Source organism: Oncorhynchus mykiss, chromosome 24 (genome assembly GCF_013265735.2).
Source record: "Oncorhynchus mykiss isolate Arlee chromosome 24, USDA_OmykA_1.1, whole genome shotgun sequence".
NCBI classification, from domain to species: Eukaryota; Metazoa; Chordata; class Actinopteri; order Salmoniformes; family Salmonidae; genus Oncorhynchus; species Oncorhynchus mykiss.
This window is the reverse complement of record NC_048588.1, coordinates 27,999,006-28,017,075: the sequence shown is the minus strand read 5'-3', so window position 1 is coordinate 28,017,075 and position 18,070 is coordinate 27,999,006. Positions and strand designations below refer to the sequence as shown.

General features: G+C 47.2%; 1 protein-coding gene across 1 annotated transcript in view; it reads left to right on the top strand.

Moving 5' to 3' along the window:
* Positions 1–18,070, top strand: part of LOC110503384 (calsyntenin-2) — a 488,175-nt gene that overhangs the window by 430,263 nt on the left and 39,842 nt on the right. Inside the window, exons 9-11 of the mRNA XM_036962198.1 lie at positions 5,852–6,014; positions 10,443–10,609; positions 15,728–15,876. Coding sequence (XP_036818093.1) covers positions 5,852–6,014; positions 10,443–10,609; positions 15,728–15,876 — 479 coding nt within the window. The remainder of the gene's footprint in view (positions 1–5,851; positions 6,015–10,442; positions 10,610–15,727; positions 15,877–18,070) is intronic.

The window sequence follows — 18,070 nt, the reverse complement described above, 5'->3', positions numbered from 1 at the left end:
GCAGGACTACCCCCTAGAGAGTGGCAGGACTACCCCTTAGAGAGTGGCAGGACTACCTCCTAGAGAGTGGCAGGACTACCCCCTAGAGAGTGGCGGGACTACCTCCTAGAGAGTGGAGGGACTACCTCCTAGAGAGTGGCAGAGCTACCCCCTAGAGAGTGGCAGGACTACCCCCTAGAGAGTGTAAGGACTACCCCCAAGAGAGTGGCAGGACTACCCCCTAGAGAGTGGCAGGACTACCCCCTAGAGAGTGGTAGAGCTACCCCCTAGAGAGTGGCAGGACTACCCCCTAGAGAGTGGCAGGACTAACCCTTAGAGAGTGGCAGAGCTACCCCCTATAGAGTGGCAGAGCTACCCCCTAGAGAGTGGCAGGACTACCCCCTAGAGAGTGGCAGGACTACCCCCTAGAGAGTGGCAGGACTACCCCCTAGAGAGTGGAAGGACTACCCCCTAGAGAGTGTCAGGACTACCTCCTAGAGAGTGGCAGGACTACCTCCTAGAGAGTGGCAGGACTACCCCCTAGAGAGTGGCAGGACTACCCCCTAGAGAGTGGCAGGACTACCCCCTAGAGAGTGGCAGGACTACCTCCATAGAGAGTGGTAGGACTACCCCCTAGAGAGTGGCAGGACTACCCCTTAGAGAGTGGCAAGACTACCCCCTAGAGAGTGGAGGACTACCCCCTAGAGAGTGGCAGGACTACCCCCTAGAGAGTGGCAGGACTACCCCCTAGAGAGTGGCAGGACTACCCCCTAGAGAGTGGTAGAGCTACCCCCTAGAGAGTGGCAGGACTACCCCCTAGAGAGTGGCAGGACTACCCCATAGAGAGTGGCAGGACTACCCCCTAGAGAGTGGCGGGACTACCCCTAGAGAGTGGCGGGACTACCTCCTAGAGAGTGGAGGGACTACCCCCTAGAGAGTGGAGGGACTACCCCCTAGAGAGTGGCAGAGCTACCCCTTAGAGAGTGGCAGGACTACCCCCTAGAGAGTGGCAGGACTACCCCCTAGAGAGTGGCAGGACTACCCCCTAGAGAGTGGCAGGGTTTCCCCCTAGAGAGTGGCAGGACTACCCCTTAGAGAGTGGCAGGACTACCCCCTAGAGATTGGCAGGACCACCCCTAGAGAGTGGCAGGACTACCCCCTAGAGAGTGGCAGGACTACCCCCTAGAGAGTGGCAGGACTACCTCCTAGAGAGTGGCAGGACTACCCCCTATAGAGTGGCGGGACTACCTCCTAGAGAGTGGAAGGACTACCTCCTAGAGAGTGGCAGGACTACCCCTAGAGAGTGGCAGGACTACCCCCTAGAGAGTGGCAGGACTACCTCAATAGAGAGTGGCAGGACTACCCCCTAGAGAGTGGCAGGACTACCCCTTAGAGAGTGGCAAGACTACCCCCTAGAGAGTGGCAGGACTACCTCCTAGAGAGTGGAGGACTACCCCCTAGAGAGTGGCAGGACTACCCCCTAGAGAGTGGCAGGACTACCCCCTAGAGAGTGGCAGGACTACCCCCTAGAGAGTGGTAGAGCTACCCCCTAGAGAGTGGCAGGACTACCCCCTAGAGAGTGGCAGGACTACCCCATAGAGAGTGGCAGGACTACCCCCTAGAGAGTGGCGTGACTACCCCCTAGAGAGTGGCGGGACTACCTCCTAGAGAGTGGAGGGACTACCCCCTAGAGAGTGGAGGGACTACCCCCTAGAGAGTGGCAGGACTACCCCCTAGAGAGTGGCAGGACTACCCCCTAGAGAGTGGCAGGACTACCCCCTAGAGAGTGGCAGGGTTTCCCCCTAGAGAGTGGCAGGACTACCCCTTAGAGAGTGGCAGGACTACCCCCTAGAGATTGGCAGGACCACCCCTAGAGAGTGGCAGGACTACCCCCTAGAGAGTGGCAGGACTACCCCCTAGAGAGTGGCAGGACTACCTCCTAGAGATTGGCAGGACTACCCCCTAGAGATTGGCGGGACTACCTCCTAGAGAGTGGAAGGACTACCTCCTAGAGAGTGGCAGAGCTACCCCCTAGAGAGTGGCAGGACTACCCCCTAGAGAGTGTCAGGACTACCCCCAAGAGAGTGGCAGGACTACCCCTAGAGAGTGGCAGGACTACCCCCTAGAGAGTGGTAGAGCTACCCCCTAGAGAGTGGCAGGACTACCCCCTAGAGAGTGGCAGGACTAACCCCTAGAGAGTGGCAGAGCTACCCCCTATAGAGTGGCAGAGCTACCCCCTAGAGAGTGGCAGGACTACCCCCTAGAGAGTGGCAGGACTACCCCCTAGAGAGTGTCAGGACTACCCCCTAGAGAGTGGCAGGACTCCCCCCTAGAGAGTGGCAGGACTACCCCCTAGAGAGTGGCAGGACTACCTCCTAGAGAGTGGCAGGACTACCCCTTAGAGAGTGGCAGGACTACCCCCTGGAGAGTGGCAGGACTACCTCATAGATAGTGGCAGGACTACCCCCTAGAGAGTGGCAGGACTACCCCCTAGAGAGTGGAGGGACTACCCCCTAGAGAGTTGCAGGACTACCTCCATAGAGAGTGGCAGGACTACCCCCTAGAGAGTGGCAGGACTACCCCTTAGAGAGTGGCAAGACTACCCCCTAGAGAGTGGCAGGACTACCCCCTAGAGAGTGGCAGGACTACCCCCTAGAGAGTGGCAGGACTACCCCCTAGAGAGTGTCAGGACTACCTCCTAGAGAGTGGCAGGACTACCTCCTAGAGAGTGGCAGGACTACCCCCTAGAGAGTGGCAGGGTTTCCCCCTAGAGAGTGGCAGGACTACCCCTTAGAGAGTGGCAGGACTACCCCCTAGAGATTGGCAGGACCACCCCTAGAGAGTGGCAGGACTACCCCCTAGAGAGTGGCAGGACTACCCCCTAGAGAGTGGCAGGACTACCTCCTAGAGATTGGCAGGACTACCCCCTAGAGATTGGCGGGACTATCTCCTAGAGAGTGGAAGGACTACCTCCTAGAGAGTGGCAGAGCTACCCCCTAGAGAGTGGCAGGACTAACCCCTAGAGAGTGGCAGAGCTACCCCCTATAGAGTGGCAGAGCTACCCCCTAGAGAGTGGCAGGACTACCCCCTAGAGAGTGGCAGGACTACCCCCTAGAGAGTGTCAGGACTACCCCCTAGAGAGTGGCAGGACTCCCCCCTAGAGAGTGGCAGGACTACCCCCTAGAGAGTGGCAGGACTACCTCCTAGAGAGTGGCAGGACTACCCCTTAGAGAGTGGCAGGACTACCCCCTGGAGAGTGGCAGGACTACCTCATAGATAGTGGCAGGACTACCCCCTAGAGAGTGGCAGGACTACCCCCTAGAGAGTGGCAGGACTACCCCCTAGAGAGTTGCAGGACTACCTCCATAGAGAGTGGCAGGACTACCCCCTAGAGAGTGGCAGGACTACCCCTTAGAGAGTGGCAAGACTACCCCCTAGAGATTGGCAGGACTACCTCCTAGAGAGTGGAGCACTACCCCCTAGAGAGTGGCAGGACTACCCCCTAGAGAGTGGCAGGACTACCCCCTAGAGAGTGGCAGGACTACCCCCTAGAGAGTGGTAGAGCTACCCCCTAGAGAGTGGCAGGACTACCCCCTAGAGAGTGGCGGGACTACCCCCTAGAGAGTGGCGGGACTACCTCCTAGAGAGTGGAGGGACTACCCCCTAGAGAGTGGAGGGACTACCCCTTAGAGAGTGGCAGAGCTACCCCTTAGAGAGTGGCAGGACTACCTCCTAGAGAGTGGCAGAGCTACCCCCTAGAGAGTGGCAGGACTAACCCCTAGAGAGTGGCAGAGCTACCCCCTAGAGAGTGGCAGAGCTACCCCCTAGAGAGTGGCAGGACTACCCCCTAGAGAGTGGCAGGACTTCCTCCTAGAGAGTGGCAGAGCTACCCCCTAGAGAGTGGCAGGACTACCCCCTAGAGAGTGGCAGGACTACCTCCTAGAGAGTGGAGGACTACCCCCTAGAGAGTGGCAGGACTACCCCCTAGAGAGTGGCAGGACTACCCCCTAGAGAGTGGCAGAGCTACCCACTAGAGAGTGGCAGAGCTACCCCCTAGAGAGTTGCAGGACTACCACATAGAGAGTGGCAGGACTACACCCTAGACAGTGGCAGGACTACCCCCTAGAGATTGGCAGGACTACCACATAGAGAGTGGCAGAGCTACCCCCTAGACAGTGGCAGGACTACCCCCTAGAGAGTGGCAGGACTACCCCCTAGACAGTGGCAGTACTACCCCCTAGACATTGGGGCTAAAGTATATTTTCTACTTCTCATCTCTACTATGTTGCTGTTTGCATGTTGGCATGTGTGTGTTGACCTCTGCTTGCCAGCCACTGAATGTGTGAGATTTGGTGCAGTGCTCATCATGTCCTAACTGAGGTGACGGCTCACCCATCTGCTGTCCTAGCAGGAGCACCATTAGAAGTGCGCTCAGCCCCACTCAGAGCTCTCAGCCCCCGTCAGACAGACACTCTGCAGGGGGGCTATCAAACCTCCATCAGCTTTTCCAAAACCTCAACCAATGGACAGACCCAGCAGAAGCTCTCTCTCCCTCCCTCTCTCTCTCCCTATCAATTCAATTCAATGGGCTTTATTGGCATGGGAAACATATGTTTACATTGCCAAAGCAAGTGAAATAGAAAAGAAAAAATTGTGAAATTAACAATATAAAATGAACAGTAAACATTAGACTCACAAAAGTTCCAAAGGAATAGAGACAATAGAAATGGCATATTTTGTCTGTAAACAGTGTTGTAACGATGTGCAAATCGAGCAACCAATAAAGAACAAACACAAAGGTGTTTGTTCTTCACTGGTTGCCCTTTTCTTGTGGCAACAGGTCACACATCGTGCTGCTGTGATGGCACACTGTGGATTTTCACCCAGTAGATATGGAAGTGTATCAAAATCGGATTTGTTTTCAAATTCTTTGTGGATCTGTGTAATCTAAGGGAAATATGTGTTTCTAATATGGTCATACATTTGGCAGGTGGTTAGGAAGTGCAGCTCAGTTTCTCCCTCTCTCTCTCTTTATCTCCCTTTCTTTTTCTCCCTCTCTCTCTCTCTCTCTCTCTCTCTCTCTCTTTATCTCCCTATCTTCCTCTCCCTCTCTCTCTTTCTTTCTTTCATTCACTATTTCTCTCTTTCTTTCTTTCATTGAATATTTCTATCTTTCACTCTTCTTCTCACCCTCTCTCTCTCACTTTCTCTCACTCTCTCTCTGCTTCTATTTCAATCTCCCGCTCTGCTTCTATTTCAATCTCCCTCTCTGCTTCTATTTCAATCTCCCTCTCTGCTTCTATTTCAATAGCCCTCTCTTCCTCTCTCTCTCTCTCTCTCTCTAATCTCTCTCAATCTCTCTCTATCTTCTCTCTCTCTCTCTCTCTCTCTCTCTCTCTCTCCATGAGGAAGTCATCTAAAGCCAAATGGTCTCCTATCTTTTTCCATCCTCTCTCTCTCTCTCTCTCTCTCTCTCTCTCTCTCTCAATTCAATTCAACTCAATTCAATTTAAGGGGCTTTATTGGCATGGGAAACATATGTTAACATTGCCAAAGCAAGTGAGGTAGATAATATACAAAAGTGAAAATACAGTAAAAATTAACACTAAACATTACATTCACAGAAGTTCCAAAATAATAAAGACATTTCAAATGTCATATATATATATATATATATATATATATATATATATATATATATATATATATATATGCATAGCTCACACTATATTTACAAAGGTGTTTGTTCTTCACTGGTTGCCCTTTTCTTATGGCAACAGGTCAAAAATCTTGCTGCTGTGGTGGCACACAGTGGTATTTCACCTCTCTCTCTCTCTCTCTCTCTCTTTCTCTCCCTCTCTTTCCGATGCAGATTTGTGATAAGGAGTGGCACTATTACGTCATTAACGTGGAGTTTCCTGTGGTGACACTCTACGTGGATGGAGTGACCTACGACCCTTACCTGGTGACAGACGATTGGCCGATCCACCCCTCTCAAATTGACGTACAGCTCACTGTGGGCGCCTGCTGGCAAGGTGATGATGATGACAATTACAATGACAATGATGATGAAAATGATTATGATGAAAATGCAACTAGCTCTGTCTTAAGTCAGAATTAGATGTTTCTCAAAGTCAAATTTCAAAGTGTTTAATGTTAAGTTTAGGTATTAACTCAGAATTGTTTTATTTAATTTTAAGGTTAGGCATTAACTCCGGTGGTTAAGGTAAGGGTTAAGGTTTGGGAAAGGCTTAAAACAAAAATCTCAGCCTCCCGAGTGGCGCAGCGGTCTAAGGCACTACATCGCGGTGTTTGATCCCAGGTTGTGTCACAACCGGCCGTAAACGGGAGTCCCATAGGGCAATGCATAATTGTCCCAGTGTCGTCCGTGTTAGGGGAGGGTTTGGCTGGGGGAACTTTACTTGGCTCATCGCGCTCTAGCGACTCCTTGTGGTGGGCTGGGCGGCTGCAGGCTGACTTCGATCGTCAGTTGAACAGTTTCCTTCGACACGTTGGTGAGGCTGGCTTCCGGGTTAAGTTATGCGGGTCAGGTTTCGGAGGACGCGTGACTCGACCTTCGCCTCTTAAGAGCCCGTTGGGGAGTTGCAGCACTGAGACAAGATTGTAATTGGATTCCAATTTGATATCACGATATTGGGGGGGTAAAATTACAACAGAAAAAAAATATATATACAGTAACAGTCAAAAGTTTGGAAACACCTAATCATTCAAGTTTTTTTTTACTATTTAATAGTAGTGAAGACATCAACACTATGAAATAACACATATGGGCATTATCTCAACCAGCTTCACCTGGAATGCTTTCCCAACAGTCTTGAAGGAGTTCCCACATATGCTGAGCACTTGTTGGTGCTTTTCCTTCACTCTGCGGTCCAACTCAACCCAAGCCAGCTCAATTGGGTTGAGGTCAGGTGATTGTGGAGGCCAGGTCATCTGATAAAGCACCCCATCACTCTCCTCCTTGGGCAAGTAGACCTTACATGGCCTGTAGGTGTGTTGGGGCGTCCTGTTGAAAAACCAATGATAGTCTCACTAAGCGCAAACCAGATGGGATGGCGCATCGCTGCAGAGTACTCTGGTAGCCATGCTGGTCAAATGTGCTTGAATTTTAAATAAATTACAGACAGTTTCACCAGCAAAGCACCCCCACACCATCAGACTTCCTCCTCCATGCTTCACGGTGGGAACCACACATGCAGAGATCATCCGTTCACCTTCTCTGCGTCTCACAAAGACAAACCCGTTGGAACCAAAAATCTTAAATTTGGACTCATCAGACCAAAGGACAGAGTACCACCGGTCTAATGTCCATTGCTCATGTTTCTTTGCCCAAGTAAGTATCGACTTCTTATTGGTGTCCTTTAGTAGTGGTTTCTTAGCAGCAATTTGACCATGAAGGCCTGATTCACGCAGTCTCCTCTGAACAGTTGATGTTGAGATGTGACTGTTACTTGAACTTTGAAGCATTTATTTGGGCTACACTCTGAGGGCAGTTAACTCTACTGAACTTGTCCTCTGCAGCAGAGGTAACTCTGGGTCTTCCTTTCCTGTGGCGGTCCTCATCAGAGATAGTTTCATCATCGCGCTTGATAGTTTTTGTGACTGCACTTGAAGAAACTTTCAAAGTTCTTGAAATGTTCCGTCTTAAAGTAATGATAGACTGTCGTTTCTCTTTGCTTATTTGAGCTGTTCTTGCCATAATATGGACTTGGTCTTTTACCTAATAGGGCTATCTTCTGTCTACCATCCCTACCCTGTCACAACACAACTGATTGGCTCAAATGCATTAAGAAGGAAATCAATTCCACAAATTAACTTTTACCAAGGCACACATGTTAATTGAAACCAAGGTACACATGTTAATTCCAGCTGACTACCTCATGAAGCCGGTTGAGAGAATGCCAAGAGGGTGCAAAGCTGTCATCAAGCAAAGGGTGGCAACTTTGAAGAATCTTAAATATAAAATATATTTCGATTTGTTTAACCTATTTTTTTTTACTACATGATTCCATATGCGTTATTTCATTGTTTTGATGTCTTCACTATTATTGTACAATGTAGAAAATAGTACAAATAAAGAAAAACTCTTGAATGAGAAGGTGTGTCCAAACCTTTGACTGGAGCCAGATGCTTACGTCCGTCTGCCATGCCCATCCACAGCACCTTGGAAAACTGAAACCTACTTGAAGGTAACAACGCTCACTGTTGCCCCCAGTGGCCGGTTTCAACATCTCCCAATGTCCTCAGACATGGATGGACATCGAATACTGACTTGTATCATGGGTGACCTGGCTGGAAAATGATGACGATAATAAAAATTATGACGATCCGCAACCAATGTCTTGCCCCTGTTATGTGCCACTATTGACTGGTTCTATGTGAGAAAATGTTTTAGGGATCTGCCATGACAGTTGATCAATTAGGCTGACTGCACAAGTAGTGTCAAATTTTCTCTCTCCAGACCAAAGATAACAATGGCTGTCTTCGAAGTGCTGTGTGCATAATGTGTATTTTTGACCATGAATGAACCTAACTGCCAGAAGATTTAATCCATATTCGATGCACAATGAAGATGAAAAGTGGAGATACAATCAAGCTGTCTCCTACAACGCCTGATGCCCAGTTAAAAGTTCACTTCTCCTACTCTAGAGCATACTATTAGCTAAATGACTGTATGAATGTGTCTAATGATGCGTAGCCCTAAATTATGTGCAGAGATAGATCAGGCCATTTTCAACAGGGTGGAATGACAGGAGGAGAGGAGAGGAGAGGAGAGGAGAGGAGAGGAGAGGAGAGGAGAGACAACGGGCGGGTCATTTTTTGGCAGATGGGGTTGAATGGCAGATAGAGTTGAATGGCTGATGGAGTTGAATGGCAGATAGAGTTGAATGGCTGATGGAGTTGAATGGCTGATGGAGTTGAATGGCAGATAGAGTTGAATGGCTGATGGAGTTGAATGGCAGATAGAGTTGAATAGATGATGGAGTTGAATGGCAGATAGAGTTGAATAGATGATGGAGTTGAATGGCAGATAGAGTTGAATAGATGATGGAGTTGAATGGCTGATGGAGTTGAATGGCTGATGGAGTTGAATGGCTGATGGAGTTGAATGGCAGATAGAGTTGAATAGATGATGGAGTTGAAGGGCTGATGGAGTTGAATGGCTGATGGAGTTGAATGGCAGATAGAGTTGAATGGCTGATGGAGTTGAATGGCAGATAGAGTTGAATAGATGATGGAGTTGAATGGCAGATAGAGTTGAATAGATGATGGAGTTGAATGGCAGATAGAGTTGAATAGATGATGGAGTTGAAGGGCTGATGGAGTTGAATGGCTGATGGAGTTGTGTAGCCCTGAAGAAGGGATTAGAAGACCTTGAATAGAGGAGGAGGTCAGCGACCATTAGGCCTCTCTGAAGGGAACTAAGCCCTCAGTAACCACCCTGTTATCTTTACACAGTGCTATTAGCTCTGACGATTGCCTTTTCAAAGACTTTAGCTGCGAGCGACCTCCTTATTGACGAGCTCAATGTGCCACTGACAAGCTCTAGTGAAAGTTGATTCAAACTTCAAGAGGAGTCTGGCTGCTTTCTGGGGTAATCACAGCTGAAGAATGATTATTCTCCCTGGCTGTGAAGGAATTTGCGACTTGATTTGTTCGTTTTACACTATCGTTTTATAAGTGCTCAATAGCATAATGCATAGCTTCTCTGAGCTAGCGGTGACAGGATTGCAAGAATGAGGATGTGAAACTGTGTGATGGAATTGGCATTTTAGAGGGAAAGAAATTAACAAGTAATAAGTGAAGGAAAATAGAAAGATGTTTCATGGAAAAAGCTCAGAATGTGTCAATACAGTCAATGGACTATTCTTCATGCCAGCGGATTGAGAGTGTGCACTCTGTGTGTGTTTATCACGCATACCATGCAGTGCATGCTGAAGGGAATGGCCTGCCTACCCAGAGCATGTGAGGCCAGGCAGGGGCCAGGCAGAGGCCAGGCTGCAGTTTAAATCCCCCCCCCCCCCTCTCTGTCTCTCTCTCTATCTCTCTCTCTCTCTCTCTCTCTCTCTCTCTCTCCTAATGATCTCCTGAAGGCAATTAGAATTGTATGTGGTGTGGTGCTGCCAATAGGCTCACAGTGAGAAATGACCTGGAATCAGTGGCCTGTCTCCAGACCATATGCCTAGTAATGTCACAGACAGTACAGTAACATTAGTAGAGAGAGAGGGGAGGACTCAGGACCTGTCTGGTTGAAATACATGCTGGGAGACCTGAAGCATACGAAGACCGTTAACAGTGGGATTGCTGTGTGCTACTGTCACTCATTACTGACTTTTTAGTCATTGGCTATTGAGGGTTCTGAAAGGATTTCCTTTCGTTCTACATAATAATAGTGTAACTGTATTTAGTTATTATTTTTGAACTGTCACCTCTGTGTGTAGGTGGTGAGGTTACGAAGCCGCGGTTCACACAGTACTTCCGGGGCAGTCTGTCAGGGCTGACCATCAGGCCAGGGAAGATAGAGAGCCAGAAAGTAATCTCCTGTCTACAGGCCTGTAAGGAAGGACTGGACATCAACTCACTGGAGAGCCTGGGCAAGGGCATCAAGGTAAGGCAACAGAAACACACACACATATACACACACACACACACACACACACACACACACACACACACACACACAGAGAGAGAGACACACAAACACATTCAAATGCTGATACAGTGCATTCAGAAAGTATTCAGCCCCCTTGATTCTTTCCACATTTTGTTACCTTACAGTCTTGTTAGGAAATTAATTGAATTGTTTGTTTTTCTCTCATCAATTTACACATAATTCCCCATAAAGAAAGATCCAAAAAAGGTTTTTAGAATTTTTTTGCACATTTATTACAAATAAAAAACTGAAATATCACATTTTCTCAAAGGTTCTCCCATTAATAAAGATAAACTCTGGAGCTCTGTCAGAGTGACCATCGGGTTCTTGGTCCACTCCCTGACCAAGGCCCTTCTCCCCTGATTGCTCAGTTTGGCCGGGAAGCCAGCTCTAGGAAGAGTCTTGGTGGTTCCAAACTTCTTCCATTTAAGAATGATGGCGGCCACTGTGTTCTTGGGGACCTTCAATGCTGGAGAACATTGTTGGTACCCTTCCCCAGATCTGTGCCTCGACACAATCCTGTCTTGGAGCTCTATGGAGAATTCTTTCGACCTCATAGCTTGGTATTTTCTCTGACATGCACTGTCAAAAAAAAATAAAAAAAATAAAAATCAAATGTATTTATATAGCCCTTCGTACATCAGCTGATATCTCAAAGTGCCGTACAGAAACCCAGCCTAAAACCCCAAACAGCAAGCAATGCAGGTGTAGAAGCACGGTGGCTAGGAAAAACTCCCTAGAAAGGCCAAAACCTAGGAAGAAACCTAGAGAGGAACCAGGCTATGGCCTGGGGTGGCCAGTCCTCTTCTGGCTGTGCCGGGTGGAGATTATAACAGAACATGGCCAAGATGTTCAAATGTTTATAAATGACCAGCATGGTCGAATAATAATAAGGCAGAACAGTTGAAAGAAACTGGAGCGGCAGCACGGCCAGGTGGACTGGTGACAGCAAGGAGTCATCATGTCAGGTAGTCCTGGGGCATGGTCCTAGGGCTCAGGTCCTCCGAGAGAGAGAAAGAGAGAAAGATAGAATTAGAGAACGCACACTTAGATTCACACAGGACACCGAATAGGACAGGAGAAGTACTCCAGATATAACAAACTGACCCTAGCCCCCCGACACATAAACTACTGCAGCATAAATACTGGAGGCTGAGACAGGAGGGGTCAGGAGACACTGTGGCCCCATCCGAGGACACCCCCGGACAGGGCCAAACAGGAAGGATATAACCCCAACCACTTTGCCAAAGCACAGCCCCCACACCACTAGAGGGATATCTTCAACCACCAACTTACCATCCTGAGACAAGGCTGAGTATAGCCCACAAAGACCTCCGCCACGGCAGAACCCAAGGGGGGGGGGGGGGGGGGGGGGGGGGGCGCCAACCCAGACAGGATGACCACATCAGTGACTCAACCCACTCAGGTGACGCACCCCCTCCAGGGACGGCATGAGAGAGCCCCAGTAAGCCAGTGACTCAGCCCCTGTAATAGGGTTAGAGGCAGAGAATCCCCGTGGAAAGAGGGGAACCGGCCAGGCAGAGACAGCAAGGGCGGTTCGTTGCTCCAGAGCTTTTCCGTTCACCCTCCCACTCCTGGGCCAGACTACACTCAATCATATGACCCACTGAAGAGATGAGTCTTCAGTAGAGACTTAAAGGTTGAGACCGAGTTTGCGTCTCTGACATGGGTAGGCAGACTGTTCCATAAAAATGGAGCTCTATAGGAGAAAGCCCTGCCTCCAGCTGTTTGCTTAGAAATTCTAGGGACAATTAGGAGGCCTGCGTCTTGTGACCGTAGCGTACGTGTAGGTATGTACGGCAGGACCAAATCAGAGAGATAGGTAGGAACAAGCCCATGTAATGCTTTGTAGGTTAGCAGTAAAACCTTGAAATCAGCCCTTGCTTTGACAGGAACTCAGTGTAGAGAGGCTAGCACTGGAGTAATATGATCAAATTTTTTGGTTCTAGTCAGGATTCTAGCAGCCGTATTTAGCACTAACTGAAGTTTATTTAGTGCTTTATCCGGGTAGCCGGAAAGTAGAGCATTGCAGTAGTCTAACCTAGAAGTGACAAAAGCATGGATTCATTTTTCTGCATCATTTTTGGACAGAAAGTTTCTGATTTTTGCAATGTTACGTAGATGGAAAAAAAGCTGTCCTTGAAATGGTCTTGATATGTTCTTCAAAAGAGAGATCAGGGTCCAGAGTAACGCCGAGGTCCTTCACAGTCAACTGTGGTACCGTATATAGACAGGTCTAGACAGCCTTTCAAAATCATGTTCTATCAATTGAATGTACCACAGGTGGACTCCAATCAAGTTGTAGAAACATCTCAAGTATGATCAATGGAAACACGATGCACTTGAGCTCAATTTTGAGTCTCATAGCAAAGGGTCTGAATACTTAGTAGATAAGGTATTTCATTTATTTATTTATTTTTATAAATTTGCAAACATTTCTAAAAACCTGGTTTCGCTTTGTTATTATGGTGTATTGTGTGTAGATGGATAAGGTGGGGAAAGTATTTCATCCATTTTAGAATATGGCTGTGTCTGCCGACCCAGGCAAAAGGGATGGGGTCTGAATTCTTTCCGAATGCACTGTATATACTGTCATGGCGTTGCCCTCTTTGGGTACAGAAAGCCCATCCCCCTCTCCCTGCCTCCCCCTTTCCTCCTTCAACTAGGCTGCTGTGGTCAGAGAGACGTCGTAAATTCCTGAGGATCTCTTCATGGACACAGTATAGAGAGAGTACATTTTCATAGAGAACAAAGGAATTTCTCCCACCTCACAGAACTCGAGGTCCGAACAAATTTCATGTTCTGGAGAACGTTTAACAGATCGGTGAAGAATCCAGCTATGAACTGGTCCATTTATTACAACTTGGTGAAGCTCATGGGAGATGGTGTGGCCACATTACCATAACGCTGTTTATATAATAGCCTCAGATATGAGGTTTATATCTAATTGTTGTATAAGATGAATGAGTGAGTGAGTATGATACTGTTTGTATAATGGTGTAATATGATTTTGGACTGTTTAATGAAGGAAAATACAATTCCCTTTTGATTTGAACTAAATCAGAGGACCGCCCCTGAGCCCAGTCAGGGTCAGACATCCTGGGACAGCCCCTTTCCTGCAATTCTGAATAAAACCCAACTTTGAGAAATTATCACCAGACCATGTTTTTCTCCATTAGGAGAAGACAAAGGTTGTAGACCATTGCTGAATATTTTAACCGTACTACGTGGTTAAACTCTTAGACTATCGATACCGACAGAATAAGAACAAGTCTTTGATATTAATTACTAGTCTGCAGCTAGGAATTCGGTATCATTGAACGCGAAGAACGACAACCGCCGAAACATCCATCTATAACGAAATGAATTAATGTCACTCTGAACTATCCACTATAACAACGACACAGAGAGAGAGGGAGAGAGACAGACAAACTTTTCACCAGCGATCAAGACGACACACTGAGCGTAAATATATATATATTGATTGCAATTGTTCCCGAATGAGTAAGCGTTCATGTGCAAAGGATTAGCATTTCAATTGTTATAATTATCACTTTGTAGTGACTTCTTAGTCGACCCCTTTTGTCTAACAAGCCGCCTTGCCGGTTTAGCCCACTAGGGCACATTCTCATTTCATGTAACCACATTTACCTTGTTTGTTTGTTTATGCATTTCTGTGAATTACTTAGTTAGTAATAAATAAATGATTTAAGACAATTGATGTATGGATGACTCATAGTGAAGACTGGGTTCGTGCAGATAACCAACAATTTACGAGGAATGAGACTAACGTGAGGTAAAGTAAATAATTAATTAATTCAAAGACTAATTGATCAGATAAAATATCTGAAACGTTATTTTAGGAAATGATAACTTTGTAATCTGAATATTTTTCCTTGGTGCCCTGACTTCCTAGTTAATTACAGTTACACGATTAATCAGTTGATCGTGTAATACGTACTGCCAAATTCTCTAAAACGACGTTGGAGGCAGCTAATGGTAGAGTAATTAACTTAACGTTTCTGTCAACAGCTCTGGTGGACATTCCTGCAGTCAGCATGCCCATTGTACACTCCCTCAAAACTTGAGATATCTGTGGCATTGTGTTGTGTGACAAAACTGCACATTTGGATGGATTTTCTTGGCAAAGGGATGTAAACAAATGTGTGATCATTTGAGAGAAATAAGCTTTTGTTGTTGTGGAACATTTCTGGGATCTTTTATTTCAGCTCATGAATTATGGGACCAACACTTTACATTTTTGTTCAGTATAGATTCAAACAAATGTTAAAACACTTAGTTTCCCCTCCCTTCCCTCTCTTTCCTCCTCTACCCCCTTTATATCCCCCTTCCATCTTTTCTTCCTCCCCCCTTCAAGCCTGAAGTTGATTCATCTCCCAGTAGAGAGAGAGGGAGGAGATAAAGAGAAGAGAGGCCTTATGATAGAGATATAGAGGGTGTGAGAGAGAGAAAGAGGTAAAACTGCAGGGCTAGTTCACTATATCTTTTTCAAATGATTTCCTTTTCTTTTTGTGACGACACTTTTCAACGGGTCTCCTGAGTCCAGTAGAGCTTAAGGACAGTGTTTAGGATCTGGTGGGACGCTTGACAATGCAATCACAGGAGAAGGAGAGGATGAGAGGAGAGAGAGGGGGGGGGGGGGGGCAGAGGGATAAAAGGAAACAGAGAGAGCCCCCTGAAGCGTTGTGTCTTTGCTGCTGTGTGTGAATGAGGCTGTGGTATCAGCAGCATAAATCCTCTTCTGTGAGACTGAGACTCAGTGCACCACGTCCACTGGGACCCAGAGCTGTGTCTGAGTGTGTCTGAGCAACACAAGAGGCTTATGATCCCTGAAAAAGAATGAACACACACTCGTGATGTACACTCAAACACACTCAGTCAGACACACACTTATGTTGTACACACATATTTCGACACACTCAGACACAAAATTGTTTCAGTGTGTGTTAAACTGTGGTCAAGTCTGATGTGCTCCCTTTCTCTTTCTCTCTCTCTGTTTTTCTGTCTCTCACTTCCCTCTCTCTCTCTCAGTTCCACTTCAACCCAGCCCAGTCGATCCTGGTGATGGAGGGAGAGGATCTGGAGAACATGAACGCTGCTCTGAGGAAGGTCTCCTACATCAACTCCCGCCAGTTTCCCACACCGGGCATCAGACACCTGCACATCTCAACCTCAGTACAGTACGCAAGGCTCCTTCTAACGTTACTACTGACCGTAACATAATCTCTAGCTGTCTCTCTCCTGTCTCTTCTGTCCTTCATCCACCTCACATTATGACTGGATAAGGTCTTCTCTCTCCTGTCCTTCATCCACCTCACATTATGTCTGGATAATGTCTTCTCTCTCCTGTCTCTTCTGTCCTTCATCCACCTCACATTATGTCTGGATAATGTCTTCTCTCTCCTGTCTCTTCTGTCCTTCATCCACCTCACATTATGTCTGGATAAGGTCTTCTCTCTCCTGTCTCTTCTGTCCTTCATCCACCTCACATTATGACTGGATAATGTCTTCTCTCTCCTGTCTCTTCTGTCCTTCATCCACCTCACATTATGTCTGGATAATGTCTTCTCTCTCCTGTCTCTTCTGTCCTTCATCCACCTCACATTATGTCTGGATAATGTCTTCTCTCTCCTGTCTCTTCTGTCCTTCATCCACCTCACATTATGTCTGGATAAGGTCTTCTCTCTCCTGTCTCTTCTGTCCTTCATCCACCTCACATTATGTCTGGATAATGTCTTCTCTCTCCTGTCCTTCATCCACCTCACATTATGACTGGATAAGGTATTCTCTCTCCTGTTCTTCATCCACCTCACATTATGTCTGGATAATGTCTTCTCTCTCCTGTCTCTTCTGTCCTTCATCCACCTCACATTATGTCTGGATAATGTCTTCTCTCTCCTGTCTCTTCTGTCCTTCATCCACCTCACATTATGTCTGGATAAGGTCTTCTCTCTCCTGTCTCTTCTGTCCTTCATCCACCTCACATTATGACTGGATAAGGTCTTCTCTCTCCTGTCCTTCATCCACCTCACATTATGACTGGATAAGGTCTTCTCTCTCCTGTCTCTTCTGTCCTTCATCCACCTCACATTATGACTGGATAAGGTCTTCTCTCTCCTGTCTCTTCTGTCCTTCATCCACCTCACATTATGACTGGATAAGGTCTTCTCTCTCCTGTCTCTTCTGTCCTTCATCCACCTCACATTATGTCTGGATAATGTCTTCTCTCTCCTGTCCTTCATCCACCTCACATTATGACTGGATAAGGTATTCTCTCTCCTGTTCTTCATCCACCTCACATTATGTCTGGATAATGTCTTCTCTCTCCTGTCTCTTCTGTCCTTCATCCACCTCACATTATGTCTGGATAATGTCTTCTCTCTCCTGTCCTTCATCCACCTCACATTATGACTGGATAAGGTCTTCTCTCTCCTGTCCTTCATCCACCTCACATTATGTCTGGATAATGTCTTCTCTCTCCTGTCTCTTCTGTCCTTCATCCACCTCACATTATGTCTGGATAATGTCTTCTCTCTCCTGTCTCTTCTGTCCTTCATCCACCTCACATTATGTCTGGATAAGGTCTCTCTCCTGTCTCTTCTGTCCTTCATCCACCTCACATTATGACTGGATAAGGTCTTCTCTCTCCTGTCCTTCATCCACCTCACATTATGACTGGATAAGGTCTTCTCTCTCCTGTCTCTTCTGTCCTTCATCCACCTCACATTATGACTGGATAAGGTCTTCTCTCTCCTGTCTCTTCTGTCCTTCATCCACCTCACATTATGACTGGATAAGGTCTTCTCTCTCCTGTCTCTTCTGTCCTTCATCCACCTCACATTATGACTGGATAAGGTCTTCTCTCTCCTGTCTCTTCTGTCCTTCATCCACCTCACATTATGTCTGGATAATGTCTTCTCTCTCCTGTCCTTCATCCACCTCACATTATGACTGGATAAGGTATTCTCTCTCCTGTTCTTCATCCACCTCACATTATGTCTGGATAAGGTCTTCTCTCTCCTGTCTCTCCTGTCCTTCATCCACCTCACATTATGACTGGATAAGGTCTTCTCTCTCCTGTCCTTCATCCACCTCACATTATGTCTGGATAAGGTCTTCTCTCTCCTGTCTCTCCTGTCCTTCATCCACCTCACTTTATGACTGGATAAGGTCTTCTCTCTCCTGTCCTTCATCCACCTCACATTATGTCTGGATAAGGTCTTCTCTCTCATGTCTCTCCTGTCCTTCATCCACCTCACATTATGACTGGTTAAGGTCTTCTCTCTCCTGTCTCTCCTGTCTGATCTCCCCATCCCGGATCCGGGTTCGTGAATACAGACTCAAGCTCATTACCATAACGCAACGTTAACTATT